Source organism: Tympanuchus pallidicinctus, unplaced genomic scaffold, assembly GCF_026119805.1.
Source record: "Tympanuchus pallidicinctus isolate F22 unplaced genomic scaffold, pur_lepc_1.0 scaffold15, whole genome shotgun sequence".
NCBI lineage: Eukaryota > Metazoa > Chordata > Aves > Galliformes > Phasianidae > Tympanuchus > Tympanuchus pallidicinctus.
This window is the reverse complement of record NW_026294669.1, coordinates 2,102,495-2,125,106: the sequence shown is the minus strand read 5'-3', so window position 1 is coordinate 2,125,106 and position 22,612 is coordinate 2,102,495. Positions and strand designations below refer to the sequence as shown.

Below are 22,612 nucleotides of genomic sequence, written 5' to 3'. Positions count from 1 at the left end.
GTGAGCTGGCTCTGTTGGGTGGGTGGCTTTGTGCCTCCCTGGGGACCGCTGCCTCCTCCATCCTCCATCTTAGCTTTGTGAGAAGGCCCACCTTGAACTGGGTGAAATGGCAGGAGGAGAGGAAGTTCCAGATAGGAAAGGATGAAAGAAGTCAGTAGAAGTGTTAGCAGAGCAAAGAGAGGTGGGAGAGACAGCAGTGGGAATCAAAGCACCTGATGAATCGCCGCAGCTCCTGCACGTTCCTTCCTGGCAGATGCTAATCTCACTCCATGTTCCTGTGTAATCAGCTTTTAGATGTGCATTTTGCTTGTGGAGCGAAGGAGCTTGCAAAAGGAAGCAATTATCTGCCCCAGGTGCTGCAATCAGTAACACCAGCACGGAGAGAAATGGTGCTGGGCAACAGCTCCTCAAAATGGCTGCACGAGTGCATGGCATCACCTTGGTGAGGGCTGCTCTCCGTCCACGTTTGAAGAGGTTTGTTGCCAGGAGCAACTTGTCTGCATTGCCTGGTGACAGGGAAATTGCTCTGCCTGCAATTGGAGCTTCTGTGGAGCTCTTCCATGCTCACACTGTAGCTAATAGGGGGAATGGTGAGATGCACACAAGTCTGGGCTACAGCCAGGCAAGCTGCAGGATAGGAGGTTGTGCTAGCACAGCTGTGCATTACATACCTCTACAGCTATGACTCCATTAAGCACTGTGCTGTTTGCTGCCCTTTCAGTTCTTCTGCTAGTGTCACTTTTCAATGGAGAAGGCAGAAGAATGTGCAGAATGGTTGCTGTACTTCTGTGTTCATTCATAGAATGATAGAATGGCCTGGGTTGCAAAGGAGCACAGTGCTCATCCAGTTCCAACCCCCTGCTGTGTGCAGGTCGCCAACCAGCAGCCCAGGCTGCCCAGAGCCACATCCAGCCTGGCCTTGAATGCCTGCAGGGATGGGGCATCCACAGCCTCCTTGGGCAACCTGTTCCAGTGCCTCACCACCCTCTGGGGGAAAAACTTCCTTTTTAGTTGCACTGCAGGAAAGGAAGCCGACGCAGACCAGGGATAATCTTTCTGTTTTACCTTTTTAGTAAAATTCCAAGCTCCCAGCACTACTGAGATTTGGTTTCTCTGAGATAAGGAAGCAAAGTCTAAGTTGCTGTTAGGGGTTTCTGTGTGAAATCAGGAGCACAACCAGCCAGCAAGGTACTGAGGGGTAACTTTGTTTCCTGATCTCAGTGAGCACAGCTGCTTCATCTGGGGATGGGCACTGGTGTCTGCTCTCTGTCCTGGGCACAGCTCATTGTGGCTTTTGGACAAACTGAGATTTTTTTCAGTTTGTAAGAACAGAGGAAAACAATCTACAAGAAGAATTTCTACTGCTTTTTCTGCAGTTTGTGGTTCACGCAACAGGGCAGAACTGTTCTCATCCTCTTAGTGGAACGTGCTGAGCCCCCACCTTCAGTGCTGTGCCTTGGTGCGGTCTCTGGAAGTCGCAGAGAAACTCTGTGGATGCACAGCCCAGCTGCAACTGTGACACTTCTACACTTGTGAAATGCTTTCTCTGCAGAACAAACCCTGTACAATGCAGGCAGCGGGAGTGCAAGCATCTCATTTGTTTCTCTTTGCCACTATATATATCCAGCCTGGTGGGACATTCCAGCACCAATGGTGTGGGTTGCTCGCTGATTCCCCTCAATCCTTGCTTTTGCAGAGTGTGCTGAAAGGAAAGCTGTCATACGGATCAGTGATGTCCTCTCATTTAATTTTGACCTCTCCTGACCTGAGTTGGATTTGAATCTACAACTGACAGCGCTCAGTATCCCATTACTAATCTCCTGAGCCATCCAGCTCCTCATAAATCTGTAAGTGATATGTTTAACAAAGTGAAGATTAACACAACACCAGCATGGCAGAGTGGAGATGCAGCCGTGTCTGGTCCTAGGGCTGTGGAGCTGTGGAGCAGCATCTTCCCTTTGCTTTGTTTCATGTTCTGAATTGTCTGCCCGCCTTTTGGGGGCTTTGGTGGCATGGTACAAATGCTGCTGGTATGCAGAGATGCTATGCTCTCCTGATTTATTCCTGTAGCTCCTCACCCATGGGATGTCACTGCCTGGATGCTCTCCCTTTGCTGCTGTAGGGAGCTGCCTCAGGGTATCTTTGATCACCTTATTTTTAAGTTATGAGCTTCAAACTGGGGTGTTGTGTTTTTTTTTTCTAGAAAGTTTTGGAAGGTCAGAACCTTGTTGTACCTCACAGGGCTTAGAATAATACATGCCAGTTGCCCTTGTGAGATTCCTGTTTAGTTAAGAACCTCTGACGCAGAGAGGAGCTGCAGCTAAAATGCAAATGACAGCATTTCAAAGTTAATTTAATTAAGCTTGTCTGTGCTTTGCAGAAGTGAAATGAGTAGGTTGTGACGGCAGCTTTGAATAGGCATGTAGAGGTCTATTAAATTAGTTAGAGCACGTTAATTTGAACTAGTAGCTTTCTGTTACGGTGCAGCAATGCAGGCTATCTGGAGACTGAGAGGGATCATGCTGCAGAGGGAGTCCTGCTCTTCCCAGCATGATACAGGAGCATACATCTCCCACTGTATAGTAGAGCTGCGAGGCCTGCTGAGGTAGTAGCTAAAAAAAGCCTTTCCTGAAGAGCAGGGAATTATTCTACTTAAAGCTTAGCTTTCAGAAATGGAAGTGTTATCTCGATTTCTTGGGCATGATGCTCGTTTTGAGCCAGTGCTATGCAGCCACTGAGCTTCTTTCTTACAAACATTCACATCTGTAAAGACAAAGGTGCTTCACACCAAGCTGCAGAGTGTAACACCTCTATTCCCAAATCATTTGTGTGCCGTTACGTAAGCAGTTCAGTAAATGCAGCCCAAATCCACCAGCTGCCACGTGGGCTGCTGAGCAGTGCACTGAGATACCGAGAGCGTTTGGCTCCACTCTACAACACAGCCAGGCCATGCAGAGCTCAACATCTGTGTGCTGCATTGCTGGAGCCACTGGGGCAGGTGGAACAGCTGGATCCTGGCTCCTGGGGCCTTCCTTCATCCCAGGCCATGCTGCTGTGCTGATGATGCTGGGCAGCCCCAGAAGAGGACAAGCAAGCTGGTGGCCCTCAAGTAAGAGATCCTTCTTTCTGTGGTGCGTGGGAATGGGTAGGTGCTTCTGATGCGTGCTGCATGGCCCTGTGATGCCTGCAGTGCTCTGGAAGCAACCCAGAGCAGAGCTGCTACAGGTCCACTAACAGCCAGGAGAATCTGGGGTGCTGACAGGCTTAGGAGGTGCTCACACTGCTTCCCTGTGTTAGCTGGTAGCATCCCATCCTAGCAAGATAATGGTGGAGAGCTCTGCCTGTGTACCTCTTTGCCCAGAGTGTTGCTGAAGGGTGTTCTTGAACAGTTGGCTTTGTGCTGGGATATCCTGATGTTTAGAATTAATTGTTGTTGTTTTTTTCTTTACAGAATGCATTTTCCAGGTCGTGCATCTAAAGGGAAAGAGAAGCTGTTAAATAATTTTGGAAGCCTCTTTTCCTAAATCAAAGATCCGTACCATACTAGAGCAGTGCTGTTGTTACAAAGAGTTAAAGGTTCTCTCTGCTGCAAGTGAGAGCTAAAAACAGGTCTTTGGCCACGTGCCTGATCCTATCAAAGCCACAGGGATGTTCAGAAGGAAGATCAATAATTAAAGCTGCCGTGCAAAAGTAATGTTGCTCAACTCAAATGGTTCTGCAGCGCCTGCTCAGACCAGAGTGTTTGTGTTCAGTTGTTTTCCAACTGATTTTTAGGAGTATTACCAAAGTGTAAGAGTCTCTCTAGGAGAATTTTGTTAGCTCTGTAGTGCATTAAGGTTACTCTGAGCCTTGATGGAAAACGTGAATTGCTTCTGGTAAGAGTTTGCTTTCTGATCTTTAAAAAATTCTGTCTTCTGGGCCTGCAATTAAGAATCTTTTATTTATAAAACCTCTCCTACACAGGCACGGATGGTGCTGGTGAGAACTGGGAGATAATTTCCCTTTAATTAAGCTCCTACATATCACACGATGTTGTTACCTGAATACTCATCCACAGTGCAGTGTTGTATGGTGTATTAAACCCACCTACAGACCATTCATTTCCACTGCATCAGTTGGAATTGGGTTGAGCGGAGCGTTGGAGTGCTGCAGCACGGCTGCTGTATGCCCAGCAGTTCAGCTGATAAGTTTGTTTCTGTGCTCTGTCAGGTGCTCAGCTGCCTGCAGCCTTCCTGTGGCAGGCTGTGTGTGTGAGCAGGCTGTGTGTGTGAGCAGGCTGTGTGTGTGAGCAGGCTGTGTGTGTGAGCAGGCTGTGTGTGTGAGCAGGCTGTGTGCTGCACACAGCTGCCCCTGGCCTCCCCAGCTCTGCAGGGCCCCTCTGTGCTCCCTGCGGTGTGTGCAGATGGGCTGCACGGCATGCAACCAAATATGAGATGTACTGATGTGATACAAGGAGCCTTGAGGTCAGGCTGGTGGAACACAGCCCATGGCCAATCCAGTTTTCTAAAGAAATGTCCTTACTGACTTCATGCTCGTCTTCAGGTTTCCAGTGCAAGCAGAGCAAATCTGTGTCTGTCTTAATAAATGAATAAATGTGAATGATATCTCTGATTCTTGGGCATGTTTTCAGGCTGTAGCTCCTCATCTGATTCAGGTAGCTGCATACAGCCCAAAAAAGCAAATAAATTCAGGGTTTTGTATTCCTTTCTTCCCTTTTACTTTATTGATTCCATACCTGAGCTATGTGCTGGCTGTTGGGTGCTCAGTTCTAAGCCATCTCATTCTGCTCACGCTTCTCATAAAGCACTCTGGAGCTCCCTGTGGGGCTGTGGATCCTGCCACAACTCAATGCTTCCTGCAGGTACACGTGGATCCAAGCCAGCCTGAAGATCACAGGGAATTAACCATGAGCTGCATTCAGGCTCTAATTGTTAGCATGCTGCTCTAAGTGCTGAACCATTTCCCATTTCATCTCTGCCTGAAATTTAGAAGAGCAGAGCTTTTTTTTTTCTTTTAAATCAGGAAATGCATTCAGTTATGTTGTATTGAGAGTGCATTATCTTCCAGTGACATCGCTGCCTTGTGACGTTGCCTGTGAAATCACAATTCTGGTGGTGCATCAGTAGAATTCTGTTTGTGCCTGTGAAATCTTTGGGTTTGTTTTTTTATTAAACAGCAAATCTGCAAATTCAGTAAGAGCATGAACGTGGTGAAGGAGTTGGCAGCACGTCTGGGTGGCATTCTGCCTGCAGTCAGGGGGCTGTCAGAGGTGTGGGTGTTGCTGAGCACTCAGCCCAACCGTGGTGCAGCAGTTAATGGAGCAGATTGTCAGAGGGACTGCAGGAAGCAGTGGCATGGCAAGGAAGATGTGATTGATGTGTGAGAGGTGATACATGGCCTGTAATGAGAAATTTCCATTCCAAATGAATGGAAAAATAACGGATGGGGATAAAATTGGTAGCGTCGCTTCCTGAAGTGACATGTTGTTTTTGGCTGCTTATTATTCTCTTGAATAAGCTGTAACAAGGCTGAAATCCTCCTGATTTCGGTACTTAGTTCAGGTTGAATTATGGTAGGAAAAAAGCGTTATTTCTGAAGGTGGCAATAGGAAAAAAGTCCTGTTTAAGGAGATGCTAGGAATATGGTGATGTTTGTGCTTGCTCACCTTGTCTATGCTCTGGAGCAAAAGCTTTGGCTCTGCCATCACGTTGCCTTTGTAGGATGGATGTGGCTCTTGTTACCTTCGAGGAAAGTCTGCCATAAACTCAGAGCTTGGAAGCACAGCACCCCAAAAATACAATAAATTACAATGAAAAATCTCCAGATCTTAGTGTGTACCCTCAGGAGTTGAGAAAGCTGCTGAGCCTGAGCCCTGAGTTGTCTTTGTCCAAAATCAACAGGGAGATGAGCCATAAAAACCCTCCCCTGAAATATAAGTGCTGCTTGGATAGTGGAACTCTAATTTTGTCTTCCTGATGACAGCTGCTTTGGGATCTTTAGAATCACGGACTTATAGAATGGCCTGGGTTGCAAAGGCCCACAGTGCTCATCCAGTTCCAACCCCCTGCTGCGTGCTGGGTTGCCATCCAGCAGATCAAGCTGCCCAGAGCCACATCCAGCCTGGGATGCCTGCAGGGATGAGGCACCAAAATCCCTTTAACATGCATTTATTGCCTTCAGACACCAGCCCTGGGTGTGCCAGCCTTACAGCTTTCCAGAACAAAAATTCTGAGGAAGGAATTTGACCTGCGTAGCACATTTGTGAATTACTGCTTTACATTTGAAGCTTTTCAGTCTGACAGATAAATGACAGGCGGTGCCTCTTCCAGCTGCATGCAGCACAATTACAGCAGGGCTGTTCCGGAAGGCTCTGGCACTGGGGCTGCTGAGAGCTCAGTGGATTGATGGCACGGGAACAGCGTTTGCCTGAAGTGCGATGTTTGCTGTGGTGCAGTGATGTACTGGCATCTCCCTGCTGCTCTCTCACATTGCTTAGCTAATGTGCCTCAGCTCAGGCGTGAAGGGAATAAATTGGTAGGTGGATAGCTGCACTTGTGTGTGCACTTGTGCTTTGGCCTCTTTGATTAGTGCCTATTGTTTATGGCTGCAGCTCCTCACACCCCTTGCCCTCAGTCCCTTCCCCATCTTTGTACTCCTCCTTTGGGAGCTCTCTAATAGAATCGTAGAATCATAGAATGGCCTGGGTTGCAAAGGTTGCAAAGGAGCACAGTGCTCATCCAGTTCCAACCCCTGCTATGTGCAGGGTCACCAACCAGCAGCCCAGGCTGCCCAGAGCCACATCCAGCCTGGCCTTGAATGCCTGCAGGGATGGGGCATCCACAGCCTCCTTGGGCAACCTGTTCCAGTGCCTCACCACTCCGTGTGTGAAAAACTTCCTCCTAATATCCAAGCTAAACCTCCCCTGTCTCAGTTTAAAACCGTTCCTCCTTGTCCTCTCACTATCCACCCTTGTAGTTTTATGTCCTGATATTTTGGCACCCAGTGCTTGTGGTGAGCAGACTGGGACAGTCCCTCTGCAGGGGATAAGTAGGTAAAAAGTCCAGTTGAGGAATGATTCCACAATCATTTGGGAATTTCAGGCTGGGCAGCCCCACAGCCCTGGGCACTACAAGGGGAAAATGGCACATTACAGAAAGCTGTGATGAGATGGAGTGCTGAGGCTGGGGCTGGTTGGGCACTGTCCTGTGGTCCTGCTGCTACCAGGGCTGGGTGTCATGGTCTGCTCTTTTGGATCTTGTTTGATCAAGTGGAATGTCTGGATTGCCCATTGCAGCACAAGCTGTTGCCCTGATTTTTTCTTTTAAATCACTTTTACTTTCCTAACCTTGAGATAGGATGGGGTTCCAGAGAAGGTTATGAAGATGCTCAGAGGGCTGGAGCACCTCTCATAAAAAGACAGGCTGAGGGAGCTGGGCTGGCTCAGCCTGGAGAAGAGAAGGCTGTGGGGTGACCTCATCGCAGCCTTTCAGTACCTAAAGGGAACAGGGGGGAAGAGCAACTGTGGACACAGTCAGATAATGGTAAGAGAAGGGAGAAAGGACTTAAACTAAAAGAGGGGAGATTTAGATCAGGTATTAGGGAGAAACTCTTTACCCAGAGGTGGAGATGCCCTGGCACTGCTTCCAAGAGCTGTGGTGCCCCATTCCTGGAGGTGCCATGGTTGGGCCCTGGGCAGCCTGAGCTGGGGGACAGCCAGCATACAGCAGGCAGTTGGAACTGAAGGTCTCTTCCAATCATCCATTCCCAAATTTAAGGAGCATGCATGCTTTTGATCTGCCTGAAGTCAAACCGGAGCATGGCAGAGCTGGCTATCAGAGCACAGTGCTGCAGGCTGCAGCAGCAGCATACTGGAGGCACAGAGCAAAGTACTACGACAGGCACACAGCCACCTGCCAGCAGCTTTGCAGCCCTCACTGCACTCATCTCAGAGCAAAATGTCACATCTTGGACGGGAAACATTACGGGCTTTGATGGGAGATGAAGATACGACCGCTTAGTGTAATAAAGGAATCTTACTTTAAATGCAAATGCCTAGCTTGCTTTTACAGTGTTGTAAGAACTGAACTGCTGTCTTGAAAATGATTAGTCCTTTAAGCATCAAACAAACCTGTTCACAGGGTTGCTACTCTCTCTCTTGTAACCAGCTGCACTTGCTACAAAGAGCATCAACATCTTCTCAGAGTGACTGTGGCAGTTATTTTACCAGGTGTAGATGCAGAATAAGTACAGCAAGGAGTCAGGGTGTCTGTGGTGGGGCTCTGGTGGCTCCCAGTTTGGAGATAGCCCTGATAGAATCTAAAAGGCTGGCTCTTTGCACAAGGCATTTTGTCACCTGGTGGTAATAAGAATAAAAACCTTAATAATTTCTGAGCACACAGCCCGACTGGGCTGCTTCTATCATGTCTGTCCTATGGTTTTACCAATACATATCTGCATGTTAAGCATACAAATGAGGTTGGGCAGTTTCTGCCCAAGTTCTGGGTGCTGGGTCTGTGCCGTGCCACCTCAGTGTCACCAGAAAGGAGCTCTCAGGACTTGCAAGTTGCTCTGGTCTGTGTTTTTCACAACACAGCTTTCACCATTTTACAGTGATGAACAGCAAATCTTTGGTAAATATTCAAATGAATATTTTCCCTTTTAAGTAGAGGGAGAAAAGAATCAGTCCTGCAACAGTAGCTGCTGGCCCAAATAGAAGCACACAGAAAGCCTATGCTGCTTTTTTTTTTGCCAACTATAGAAGAGATGCTTGCAGAGAACATGAGATGTCACATCTCTGTAGTCAACAAAATATTGTAGTTCCCATTGCACCAAATGCCTTTCTTTGTGCCAAAGTAGGTGCTGCGTTTCAGTTTGCCTGCTTAAGGGGGTCTGTATAACTGTGTGTGTTGTCCCTTCTCTTACAAAAGTCTCTGTTTGGTTTGCAGCAAGGGAAGCCCTATGTCTTTGACAGAGTGTTACCTCCCAACACAACCCAGGAGCAAGTTTATAATGCCTGTGCCAAGCAGATTGTTAAAGGTAGGTGTTGTTCTTCTTTATTGCTGTTTCAGGGGAAGGAAAATGATGTCTCCCTGTCCACTCAAGCCATTTAAAGACAGGATACTAGAGCAGTCTATACCAGAACTTAGTAATTATTGCATGCATGGGTTTTTGATGGTTTTTTTTTTGTCTGTCCCTCAGTGGTTCCATGCAGTGGCTGGCCTGCTTGCTCCCAGGGTTCGGTCCTCAGTTTTTCTTTTTAAATCACAGTGTTCAGATAGTGGGGATGTCATCACAGCTGGCCACAGCACAAAGCTGTGTGGTGAACACTGTTGGTATGGGAGATCTGGAGTTGCTCAGAGGTGCAGGAGCGGTGCTGGAAAGCTCTGCAGCCTTTAGGGGAGTAAGCAGCTTGGTGAGCTGGATGCTGCCTGCAGGAAGAGGGCCTGGGCTGAGCTGTGTTGATGGCAGCCCTGGGTTTTGTTCAGGAGGAAGTGGGCTGCCATCACACGTGTAGTCTGGGTGATAGGGGATCAGGACCAGAAGCTAATAATTTGATGTTGTAGAGAGGAAATGAGTCATAAGGCTCAAGTTGCCTGCTCTCTGAGGGGAGGCTAATTACAGCAATTCTGACTTGTTCATGTGGGTAAGCCTTTAACAAAAACTGGTGGCACTGGAGTTTGTAGAGCTTAGAGATCATTGAGATTGCTGACACACAGCTCCACTTGTAGATGTGTTCCAAAGAGTTCCAGTATTCCAGTGTGTGCTAATGTTGGATAGTTGATGTCCAATAATTGGTTTGCCTTTTTTGTGTGTGTGATGTCTCACGTGGCTCTTACAGGCAGCAGTCCTGAGTTCCTGTTTCTGTGAAAGTTAGATATAGTGAGAGAAATTAAACACTGAATGTTCACTTTGGAGCCTAATAAAGTGAAGAATGTGATGCAGGCTGTTCTGTTTCTGATAGTTGGGTACAATGTGATTGACTTCATGGAAATATCAGCTGAAGGTGTCACAATGTGAAGCAATATTTAAACCTTGGAGGCTTTTCAGATCAGTTTTCAAGGTTACCATTTGTTATCAGACTTCATCACACTCCCATGAAGTGGCTGATGGTTTCCTTGTGATTAATGTTATCACCAAAAACACCAGCTGGACTGACAGGCTCTAAAACAATGGCTGTCATAATGATGTTGACAATAAGAGTGATCCAAATGAGGGTTTTTTTAGCTGAAAAAGAAATGGGATTAGGTTTAAGTAAGTAGCTCAGTAATTCAGCCAAAGTATGTCACGTTCTGTACATGAGAAACGTAAGGAAGGAGATTTTGAGAAGCAACCCACTAGGTGTGGTGCTGGGTGGGCACTGCATGTGCTACCAAAGGCTGCATTTGGGCTTCACAATTCCAGTCCATAGAATCACAGAATGGCCTGGGTTGCAAAGGACCTCAATGCTCATCCAGTTCCAACCCCCTGCTATGTGCAGGGTCGCCAACCAGCAGCCCAGGCTGCCCAGAGCCACATCCAGCCTGGCCTTGAATGCCTCCAGTTCTCGCCGTCACTCCATTTCCAGGTCTCCAGAGCTCCACAGCTGCTGTGAGCAGTGTGTTGTGGAGCTTTACTGGGCAGCGCAGTGCTGCTGGTGCTGTCAGATTTTGTGGATGCCCGGTGCCAGTGTGTCTGTGTTGCCACATTTGCAGCAATGCACCATCTGGCAGCAGTGCTGGGACTGAGCTGGACAGCCATCCACAGCAGTGAGTGAAGCTGAAAATCAATGCAGAGATGGCTCAGCAAGGAATGGAGAAGAGTGCTCGAGCTCTCGTGTTTGTTATGAGTTACATAAAACCCACAGCTGATCTTTGTGGGATCATTCCTGTTCATCTGTTGTTTTTTTCCACTTGAAGTTTTGGGCAGGCTGTTTGTCTCAGGGCCCATCTTCTCTTTTTAGTCAGCTGACAGATGGTGAATTAACCATCTTCAGTGGAAAGCCTTTCCCCAAACATCCCTTTGGCAGGCCAACTATCATGTGTCTGCATGTAGGCAGCATAGTCCCACAAGCAGGGCCTGTGCTGAACCTACACACGTTACTGCTTGGGCCGTGGTGCCTTGGGATGCATGCAGTGTTTCCATTCAGGATTTCCAAGTTCTCACAGGATTAATAGCTGTTTTCAACGTTCCTTTAACTTTCATGGTATGCCCGATGTAAAAAAGTTGCACATATTGTTTTAAATTACTCTAAATGGGTTGGTGGCTCTCGTTTGTATGCTGGGAGATCACAGTCTGTCCCATTGCAGGCCTGGACCGTCTGCATGCATACATGGGGAGATGCAAACAAGGAGATTACATTTGTCTGTGTAATAATACTTAATCTGGACATGTGCATATATATACAGGCAGTGGGGTGGTCTGATGGGAGCAGCAGAGTCAATACTACTGATCTTTAGACTAAAGGTTTCTTCTCCTTCATTAGCTGCTACAGTAAGTAGAATCATAGAATAGAGTCATAGAATGGCCTGGGTTGAAAAGGACCACAATGACTGTGTAGCTTCAACCCCCCTGCTATGTGCAGGGTCATTTTGGAAGTATACAGTATAAAGAACTGTTCTGCCTTGATTGGAAGTCTATTTTCAACAGAGCTAATTCCTGTTTGTCTCTCTTCTTCCTTTGCTCTCCTGCTTTGCTGACAAGCTTGAAAATTTATAAGGCTCTGAACTGTTGAGTGATAACAGCAATAGAAAAAGTGTGAGCTTGTTTAACTTCTTCTTTGGAGGCTTGAAGATAGCAGCTTGCATTGTATGTTTCTGACTGACCTTCCGCATTTTAGATGTATGAAACACTGATAGTGCAGCTTCAAGATGCCATTATGAGCTTTAATTGTTTCCTCCTCCTTTGCAGATGTTCTTGAAGGCTACAACGGCACAATCTTCGCTTATGGGCAGACATCATCAGGAAAGACACACACCATGGAGGTACAGTGGCAAAGTTGAATCAGTAGAATTTTATGTACTGCATGCTTGAACAAACCTACTAGCTGGAACACTGAGCTGTGAGGGGCTCATTAATACAGACCACTATGGCCTTTCCATATTTGTCGTGACAGCTTAGCCATGTGTATCAATTGTGAAGAAGCTGAGTGAGATTCCTTAATCCACAGGGAATGCAGTAATATGGATACAGTTCCCTTACATGCAGGATTGTTCAAATTCATGCCGTGGTTATTGGTCTTCTCATTTGTACTCATCTTCTGGGAATACCAGCCTCGCATGCTGTGGCACAGATGGATGAACTGATGCGTTTGGAAATTGTTGCTTTAGAGGAGGAGAATATCAGCTCCTGTGGCTGAGGTCCTAAGTCTGTTCCTATTTCTGCTACAGGAGTTGCTACAGTGTCTTTTTTCTTCTGTGTGAGTTTTTGTTTTGGTTTGGTTTGCTTTTCCCCTGCTGCTCTGGCAGACACATGCATATATTCTCGTCCCTTCCTATAGCAGAAGGATTATTCAAACATTTAATCCTAGCACAGGATTGTTCTGTCACAGCACTGCACAAGCCACATGTATTTGTCTTAAAGCATTTGGGTTCAACTATGAACTTTCAACAGGAGATCCAGAGCAAAGCACTGCTAAATGAAATGAAGGGAAACAAAAAGCTGTCCTTTGTTTAACAGCGTCAGATGGTTTTGCTACGTGATTAACACAGCTGACCTACCTGACCTGAAGGGTAAAGGAGAAGGAAAGCAATATTCTCTCGAGCCAGTAGGTCCTGATGAAATTGCTGTTTAATTGCCACAGTTGCTCCTTTCCTGGAGGATGCAATAGCTGATGCCTCATGTCTTATTAAGTCTGTCCTTGCCTCCTTTGGAGACTAGGGATGGGGAAAATCACTAGCTCGGGCCTCACAGATGGCACAGTGACTGAGTAATCCACCCGCTCTGAATGTAATTACATCAAAATGTCTGCAGGGCTTGAGCGGGTCCTTCCACATGGCATGGGGAAAGATCTCTTAAAGCCAATTTATATTCGGAATTACAAGCTGTGATGAAGAAAACGGCTGTAGAAAAATGTCCATTTTGCTTTTTTAATAAAAAAGAAGCTGTCATTTCTAAAGTGGAATCAAGTCTAAATGCAGTTTAATCCCTCTTTGACTCTCACATCCCCTTGTAATGTTGCTACAGCATGTTGTGGAGGAAAAAATAGTCTGAAGTTGAAGAAATATGAAATCCTGTATAGGGAAAGGATTTTCTGTGAAATGCAGAGTGCTGCCTGGTATCAATGTTAGGCTTAACCAGGGCACGGCGGTGTAATACAGCCAAGAAGGGCTTTCTGACATCCACCTTCCTCCTGGGTGAATAAAACATTTAATAAAACATAGCAGGATGAATATCTTCTTTAAAAACATGTAGGTTTTTTTCGACAGGAGAAACTGATTGGCTCTGCTGTTACATTACAGTTTTCAATAGCAAGTCCCTCCTTGTCAGCATCTTAAAGTCAAGCAGCAGTGTCTCAAATGTTGCTCTTCACTATCCCCTGTCTGCTTGCTGTGTAGGATCACAGAATTATAGGGCTCAGAAGGGATCCCTCTGGGGATCATCTAGTCCAACTCCTAAAAATTAATGTTGTTTTTAAAATGAGGCCTTAATGAGCAGAGAACTCTGTCCTGGTGCTCTGGGGGAGCTTACTAACTGCAGTGTCAAAGTGACAGCAGCAGCAGCAGCAGCACTTCTCTCCAAACTCATTCTGAGGTTACAGATAAACCCATGGCAGTGTTTTCCCTGCAGATTTCTGTGAATAGCCATCGTTTCCTTTGTTTTCCCTTCCAGTGTATGCTCTCTGTGGAATTCCTGTTTTAATAAAAATCCATTCATAATGAAGTTAAACCAATTATTTTTCAATGGAGTGCTGGTATTATAGTTTTTAAAGCAGTGAATGTCATCTTGCTTCATTGCTTCATTGCTATTCTGACAGCAGTGACTTAAATAATGAGAAAGCCAAAGCTCACAAAGTTGTAGGTGCAGTGATTGAATTACATGCAGCCTTAATCATTTTGTTTTACAAATTAACTTACTTTCTCACTACAGTGAAAGCTATGGAAAGGAAAGCAGACATACTACAAGCTCCTAGAGGTTAGGAGAACATGTAAACAAATACTTCCCTGAGTTGTCTTTTATGCAGAGACCAAGCACCCTTTACCTTGTGCAGTGCAGCACAGTGCAGAGATGCCAGAGCTGACACATCTCTGTGCAGGCAGAAGTCCCTGGGACAGAGCTCTGAATTCACACTAATCTTTGGCTGAGCTAGCAATATATGCAACAATCTAAGCACTCCTAGGGAAAAGGAGGCACTGCTTAGCTCCTTTGTTTCTGGATCTGTAGCTGCCACAGCTAGTTGGATCATGCATCTTACATTGCTTTATAGTTTGGATGCACCTTTGGTTGCATATGGGAGTGGTGAAGAAATACCAACAAATTTCTGTTTATCCTGGTTTACTAAAAGCTCCTTTATCCTCTTTGGGAAGACTGTCTCTGTGCAGTAATGCAGGATGGGCAGTCAGTCGGCTTCGGTGGAACCTAAGGGCTTCTTCACTGAGAAGGAATGAATGAATAGTGTGAAAATTGTATTGCAGTGTCTGTCCAAAACCAGTGTTGTGTAATGGAGCTAAGCATTGTGCAGTGAAGCCTTTGCTGGCAAGGCAAAACACAGTGCTGGGTTTTGTTTCGAGTGTGCATGCATACAGATTTCTTTCCCCTCCCTCAGGAATTTATTTAATCACCCTCTTTTTCATTTTCTGAATTAAAACACCATAGTGTACAACCAGGACTTAGCTTTTGCAGAGCTTCATAGGGTGATGTGTATAGTATAGCATTTAACTTCTTCCACTGCAGAAGTTGATATTGCTTATATAACATGAATAAAATGCTGTTCAGATACAGCTGAGAGCTGCTTTAGAGGGAAAGCAGTCAGGAAAGCAACTGATTTCTCTCTTTCAGCCTCTGTCTTCTGTTTTTCCAGCTGATATACATAGTTGAAAGGGAGAAACCTGGTAGCTGCTTTAAATGCAAGCTGAGAGAGAAGAAGAGAGACAGCGTTGGTTCTTCGTGTCTGATTTCCCTTTATCCTAGGCTAATGACTCGACTGCCATTTCACCAGCTTTAGCATGAAATGATGTCAAGGAAGACTATTTAAGTGCACTAATAAAGGCTGAGTAACTTGGGACTCACCAGTCGGTCACAAGCAAATATAACTGAGAATTGTGCGTGTTTACGACTTTCTGCCTGTGTTAGTAAAACTTCCTTGTTGCTTGATAACTGTTAGCAGCTCCAGCTCAAATCTGAGCTCCCATCATTAAGAACTGCATGGCTACCCGTTTTGTTATTCCCAACCAATATTTGGAGTACAGTACTTTGTTGTGCAGATACTGATGTTCTGAAGATCAGAAGGTACAGTCTGATCTCAGGGTCCTGATGGTGTCTTATGCCTCTTGACTTGAGTGCTTGTTATTCCATATTTATGCAGGTTCATTGAAATGTGGAAATAACAATTGAGCAGGCAAGGTTTTTATTTCAAGTCTATGTTTTTATTCAGGTTTCAACCAGTGCCATCTTTCCAATCTGTGTCCGATTTTTTCAAAATGAGCAAAGCAATTAAAAGCCAAGCAGCCAGGGCAGTTGGTTTGATCTCATATTCAGTTCTTCCTAGAATAGAGGAAGGTAGCTGTGCAAATTAACACAGAGAACAGTGGTGTTTGTGAGGCACTGCTCTCTGGCAGCAGGCCGCGCAAGCTCAAATCAGAATATATTACTCTAATCCCTAAGTCCCCACAACACAGCCTTCTCTTTAGCTGTTACTGGCAAAAGAGAATTGGGATGCTTTAATGCTTCTTGTTTCTGATGTGTTTCCAAATAGCTGATTTTTAACTGGGAGCAGCAGGCGGTAATTGGAAAGTTTGTTTTGTTTGTGTTTGTTTATCTGTCTTCAATCAGAGAGTGGCAGTGTGCATAGCAGCAGGACAGCATGCATCACAAGTGGTAGGAGCTGACAAAACAGATAGGTGCTCCATGGGGTGAAGAGTGCTAACATGTTGAGTCACCCTGCCATCTTTTATGTGTGTTTGCATCAAGCAAATCCCCACGGAGCAGCAGGCTTGTTTGCAGAGCCCCACTGGCTGAAGGTGTGTTTGAACAAGGCTTTCCCTTCTCCCGTGCTTAAGCAACACTTTCCAAGTCATGGTTTGCTTTTGTGTCCATAGGGGAAGCTGCATGACCCTCAGCTCATGGGAATCATTCCGAGAATTGCACATGACATCTTTGATCACATCTATTCCATGGATGAGAACCTGGAGTTTCATATAAAGGTAAATGCAGGGTGGCACGTTATGTAATGGGTCAGCTGAAAGAAGGCACAGCTAGGGCTGAAACTGGATTCTGGTTAGAGCGCATGGCTGCAGAGTTTTTCCTTTCTCCTACCTGTGATTCAAACTGCTTTACTGAGGACATTTCTTAGAAGATGGTGCTCTGGGCACATGCATTTCAATAATTCATCTGAATACCTCTGAACCAATTACTGATGTGCTGGAAGGAGTAGTTCTTCTTGTACTGGGAGCATTTGAGCATACACATGAAGTCACTGCTACATGAAGTGCAGACGGAAGCAACCTCACAATAAACCATCTAAATATTTGAGTAGACTGTAGAATGTAAAAGGTTGAGCTCCTCAGAAGAGACACCTTTGAATTTTCATAGAAATGGTTTTTGTAGCAGTGACACTGATTTCTTTTCATCATCTGTAAAAGTCTCCTGTCTATTCCTATTCTACATGATAACATTTTGATGCTAACAGATGGGGACCCCCTTGTACAAGACACCAGACATATTAAATTCCTGTCCCAGCAGAATTTTATCACTCTATAAATCACATTCTGCCAGCACTGAGCAGTTTTTGTGGATTCCTACCCTAGCTGACATCTATGAATATTGTAACAGAAAAGCTGCCTAAGTAGCAGTGAATGAGTGAGTGATGATCAAGGAGCTGTCATTTAGAGAAATGCACATTCTGTCATTTGGAGCAAGATCATAACCAAACTGTCACACTCTTTTAATAACTAAGCCAGCTCAGGAATATCAATTTTTTCTCCCTCTCTAATTGAGAGGGAATTAAGAACTGGGAGGGGAACTTGATGTCTCCTGCATGTGTGGGTCCACAGCAGTGTGTGTTAATGGGATGATAGATAGCACGTGAGCTGAGTGTGGGTGAGCCAGGCTATTGAAATGTGTGGTCCAAAAGATGGCTTGAAATGTGACACAGACAAAGAAAATGTCCCAAGTGGAAGCATTTCTGTATTTAATAGCAGTTGTCAAAAACAAACAAACAAATATATAACATTCTTTTTCACTTGAGATGAAATGATACTTTACTAGGTGGTTAGAATTTATGGATACCTGCAATTTAGCCATCTGGTATTGGATTTGCTAAATAATCCCTAGGTAAATCTTAGTTCTGGTGCAGTTAGGCACCACTCTGACAACACGTTCCTGTTTGCCTCTGTTGGAGCTGAATGCCCTTTTATTCAGATAGTCACTCATTCATTCGACTTCTTAAACTTATTTTCTGTTCTTTATCCCAAGCACAGTTGTCTCTTTCTGTGACAGAGAAGCTCGTTTTCCATTTGCTGTTTGAGACTTGATTCAGGAAAGAGCTTCTACAATATGCTTCATTGTAGAGTTTCATTTAATGTGTGTAAGTCAGGCTTGTGTTAGTGGCGTGTTGAAGCACGGGCTGTGCTGTCTGCCTTTGTGCTGGAGAATATTGCTCTGCCTCTTGTCAGAGATGCCCTGCAAGTGGTGTCGCAGCAGTGCAGTGGTGAAATGATACTAACTGGGTTACACTGATTCTTTTCAATATTTCTGTGTCCAAAAGTACGAGGAAGCTGAGGTTTGTCTGAAGCTTTTTGACATGCATTCCTGATGGACCAGCGATAAACAGAGGGAGGTTGTTGGCATGGAAATCATTCAGAAGAGAAAGATACAATTCAAAGCATGCAGGAGATGGGTTTTACTTTTAGTTTGGTGCTTTTCATTTGGACAGATAAATATAGGTAGAAGCATTTTTAAACTGCTGGAGTTTAAATCCATAATGCTTATGATTCTTTAATTAGGTTTCCTACTTTGAGATCTATTTGGACAAAATAAGGGACCTACTTGATGGTAAGTTTCTCATTTTGGATGTAACTACGTGGTGGTTGGTTTGCTTTGGGGCTTTCTTCTCCCTTCAGTTCTGTCTTTGAGTGATTTAAGTTGGAGTTGTGTGACTGTGATTGGGTGTTTGTTTGTTTGTTTTTTGTTATTTGTTATTGTTTTTCCCTTTGCTTTACTTCCCTTAGGTGGAATTTTATGGGAGATAACCATTTGTGTGTCTGTATGTTAATAAAAGTAACTTAGGCTTTTTGGAATCAGCCTGAAGACAGAGAAATGTAAATCATAGTAACACTCAGGAACATCTACTCAAGCTTTTTTTTGAATTCCCATGAGACCTTCGGATTCTGTTTGAATTTTTGCTGCTTTGAACAAATTCAGATCATTTAGCCTTGATCATACCAAGACAAGCAGTGAAGGAAAGGTCTTTTCCATAAAGGTAACTGTAAGGAAACAGGTACAAGATCCACAGAAAAAGAAACAAAATATATGCACAGAAATAGCATTAGTTAATAAGGAGTAGGCAATTACTACACTCTGCGCTGACAGATGTAATACATTCAGAATATATTTAATATATTCAGAATATTTGCATTTTTGTGTCATGTCTATATTTGACACAGTCTTATGTATGGAATGTTCCTCATGGTTTCCATCTTTCTTTCTAGTGTCAAAGACAAACCTTGCTGTACATGAAGATAAGAACAGAGTTCCATACGTGAAGGTACGTGGCGAAGATGAAGCTGAGCCTTTCATTTTTCTCAAGCAACAGACATATACATTCATTTATGCTTGTATACCTGTGTGTTTACTGAGATGATTCAACTGATGTTCTGTCTTGAGTGCTCAAGCAGTATTAGATCCTGAATCCAGTTTCTTGAAATATTAATGGGCTTGAATCATTTGTTTGCTTTGCTTTACTGACTTCAAACATTTACAATGTGTACTAGTGATGTTAAATTCTCAGTATTTCTGTGTCTGTTTCATGTATAATATGAAAGAGAACATCTTGAAGAATTTTTTTAGTACTTTGTCACTGTAGTCTTGCAGTATTTTAGAGCAGATTTGTTGGGCTGGGATTTCACAGAAACTGATTTATGACTTCCTGTGCCCTCAGTTAGATACCATATATTTCTTGTGAACATATGTGAACCCTAATAATGTACATATGATATCATTCTGTTTATTCTGACCCTGGAGAGGGTAAAAATAGTAAGATAGTTCCCTTACTAATATTGCAGAGAAAGAGTGCTCTGTCTTGTGTGGATCAAGAGAGAAAAACTAATTTGGATGCATCATCTCACCCAAATTAGCAGTAGGCATATATGCTGTGCTGTTCTTTATGTGCTGTGTCTGGAAACTCTCTCCTGTACATTAGGATTTGACTGAGTATTTAATTTTGGAAAAAAAATGCTCTCAACTTTTCCCATCAACAGCTGCTGAAAGTCATACCAAGGCAGGTGTGGGTCACTGCCTTGCTGGTGGTTGGGTCTGGTGTTGATGATTCTTCTCCTTATTTGATCATCCATGCTATAGGTTCTTGATGGCATTTGGAGTACTCGTGCTCTTCTAAACTTTTCTTGTGTTTCATTTCCAGGGTTGTACGGAAAGATTTGTATCTAGTCCTGAGGAGGTGTTGGATGTCATTGATGAAGGGAAAGCTAACCGCCACGTGGCTGTTACAAGTAGGTGTTCTGTGGGCTTACAATTCTTTCTCTGTCCATGATGTTGAACACACATTCTTATCGTAGTTCTATATCAACACATCTAAATAGTGTTGTTGTATCACGTGAGATTTTTCTGTGTGTGCTGTATACTCCTGAAGAAGCACAAATGGAGAGAACCTTCCTTTCTGTATCCCTGCAATGCTATCTTATTTTACTGTCACTGTTAATCCTTTTCATACTATTTCTGGTTCAATTTCATTGGTTTGGGGAAAAGATAAACTTTTCTTTAAGAAAAAAAGGGAGGGGGGAAAAAAACTTTTTCCAAGCCTGTCATGTATTATGGTTCTGGTTAATTTAAGTCTTGGTGGAAGGAACTAAGAGCTTGTTCCATGGTCTGTGGGTGTGACATGCTGCTGTCCAGGACTCCAATGAATGGACTCTTGTGCTTGAATTTGTTAGGCATTGGATAGCACTGAAATATAACTTCTTGTCACTTACACAACACTTTTAAAATGTGATTCCTCTGCAGATATGAATGAACACAGCTCTAGAAGTCACAGTATCTTCCTTATTAATATTAAACAAGAAAATGTGGAAACGGAGAAGAAACTTAGTGGAAAACTGTACCTGGTAGACTTGGCTGGAAGTGAGAAGGTAGTCTTTCTTCATAAGATGTTTGGAGATACTGGTGAGATTACTCAACTAAGCACGTGCATATAAAAATCTCCCTTGGCTGAGGATAAGCTTGCTTTGTTGTTCTTCCAAGAGCATCTTTAATTGTTGCGCTGCCCCATCTGCACTGACTTGCCAGTAGCTGAGCCTGACTGTTGCCTGCTCTCTCGGTAGGTCAGCAAAACTGGAGCGGAGGGTGCTGTTCTTGATGAAGCTAAAAACATCAATAAGTCTTTGTCTGCTTTAGGCAACGTGATATCTGCCTTGGCAGAAGGAACTGTAAGTAATCCTGTTTTGTGCTGGTTTAGAATAACTTTATTTATCTTTCTTTATCATGCATATAAGAAATAAGCTACGGTTTCAGTTCAGAAAGAAGGAAGTATTGGTTTTTCAACCACAATCCAATAATGGTTTTAGTATTCTACTGAAGATAAAAAAGCAAATTGTTAGTGATTTCACTTGAGTGGTTATCCAGTGCAATTCATCATAGCACAATCAAAACTGATGAACTTTTGAGGACTGTATGCCTCAGAGTTCATTAATCCTGTCGTTGTTGACTGATATTCTCTACTGCTATTTAAAAAAATTGTTCATGCATCTTATTTGTATTTTGATTAGAAAACTCATGTTCCATACCGTGACAGCAAAATGACCCGGATACTTCAGGATTCCCTCGGTGGAAACTGCAGAACCACCATTGTTATATGCTGTTCTCCTTCTATTTTCAATGAAGCAGAAACAAAGTCGACCCTGATGTTTGGACAGCGGTGAGTCCTACTTGGCACGAAGATAGATAGCTCTCATTGGAGCTCTTCCATGTGTTCTGAGCCAGGTGTGCTGGTGGCAGTGACATGAAGAGGTGTTTTTAATTGTGGAGGTCACGATTTCTGAAGTTGTTCAAAAGACAGAACTGAAGAACTTGAGCAGACTGTCGCTTTATTCTGTATGGTACCAGTAAAAGAAACGTTAGTGTTGGCCAACAGCTGCTCTACTTTGGAAAGTATGAAGTGTTCTCATAGTTCTTTGAAGTTTTGTGGAGAAGATAATGGTGTTGGGCAGTTTTCTGCTGGCTAACTCAGTGGAAAACATTGGGTATTGCTCTGCCTCCTACTGCTGTTGTCGTTTTTAAGATGTATCTTCTCCTTGAATGCCATCTCACTGATTATTGTTATGGTTGCAAAAAAATATTTTTTTAAACAGTAAATTCAGAAAACTGAAGAATGTGGATGCAGTGTTGATAAATGACCATGATGGCTTTACATGTTGAGAGCATCGTTCATAATTTAGGAGCAAGCAAGGATTAACAAAATGTGGAAGTGAAAGGAAGATTTTATTTGTGTGCATATCATTGGATGTAGTCATATGAAATACATTTGGAAAGGTTGCCAAAACAGTCAGGCTCATTACATGATTCCTTTTATTGTAACTAAAGAGAATTCTGAGAGTCATTTGCTTTGTGTCGTATATATTTATTTGCATGATAGCAAAATGAAGAAAATTCTAGCAGTTTAAGATTGTTTGAGAGATTATTTAACAGTTTGTACAATAATTTGATTTATCTTGGTCAGAAAATAGGTTGTGTCTTCCACTTGGCATAAGTTTTGCATTAAAATTGACACTGTTATGGTGCATTTTACATAGGGAATTAAAATCTTGTATAAAAGACAAATCTGATGATCTTGTATTAGTTCATGTCCCCGCTGTTAGTGTTTAAGGTGAGTTCTTACTTGGATTTTCCTTGGATTTTGTTGAAGGAAGATGAGCTCTGTAATGCATTCACATAAGAGCATACAAAACTACAGGATGGGCCCCAAAGGGCATGGAGATGCAGTTGGTGTAGCCCCTCTTAATGGACAGCTGTGGGGATTAAGGGTGATGCTGTAGGTTAAGGCTCGCAGACAGTTCCACAACGCTTTCCCCATCTGGCAGTGCCAGAAACAGGATTAACTTGTCTGCTGCTGGGATTTGTGCAGGTGGGGAAGGATCTGTGCGCAGTCAGGTAGCTGTACATAGCCTGGATTCCTCTGAGCTCTGCTTCCTATAGCATGGAAGTCAATATAAATTGTTAACGACTCTCAAATACAGAGATTTGCTGATTT

General features: G+C 43.9%; 1 protein-coding gene across 2 annotated transcripts in view; it reads left to right on the top strand.

The window, feature by feature from the left end:
- Positions 1–22,612, top strand: part of KIF5C (kinesin family member 5C) — a 66,811-nt gene that overhangs the window by 9,260 nt on the left and 34,939 nt on the right. For both annotated transcript variants that reach the window (XM_052675749.1, XM_052675750.1), the window contains exons 2-10: positions 8,946–9,036; positions 11,887–11,960; positions 16,233–16,337; positions 18,138–18,186; positions 18,843–18,898; positions 19,772–19,859; positions 20,371–20,495; positions 20,688–20,792; positions 21,132–21,280. In XM_052675749.1, coding sequence (XP_052531709.1) covers positions 8,946–9,036; positions 11,887–11,960; positions 16,233–16,337; positions 18,138–18,186; positions 18,843–18,898; positions 19,772–19,859; positions 20,371–20,495; positions 20,688–20,792; positions 21,132–21,280 — 842 coding nt within the window. The remainder of the gene's footprint in view (positions 1–8,945; positions 9,037–11,886; positions 11,961–16,232; positions 16,338–18,137; positions 18,187–18,842; positions 18,899–19,771; positions 19,860–20,370; positions 20,496–20,687; positions 20,793–21,131; positions 21,281–22,612) is intronic.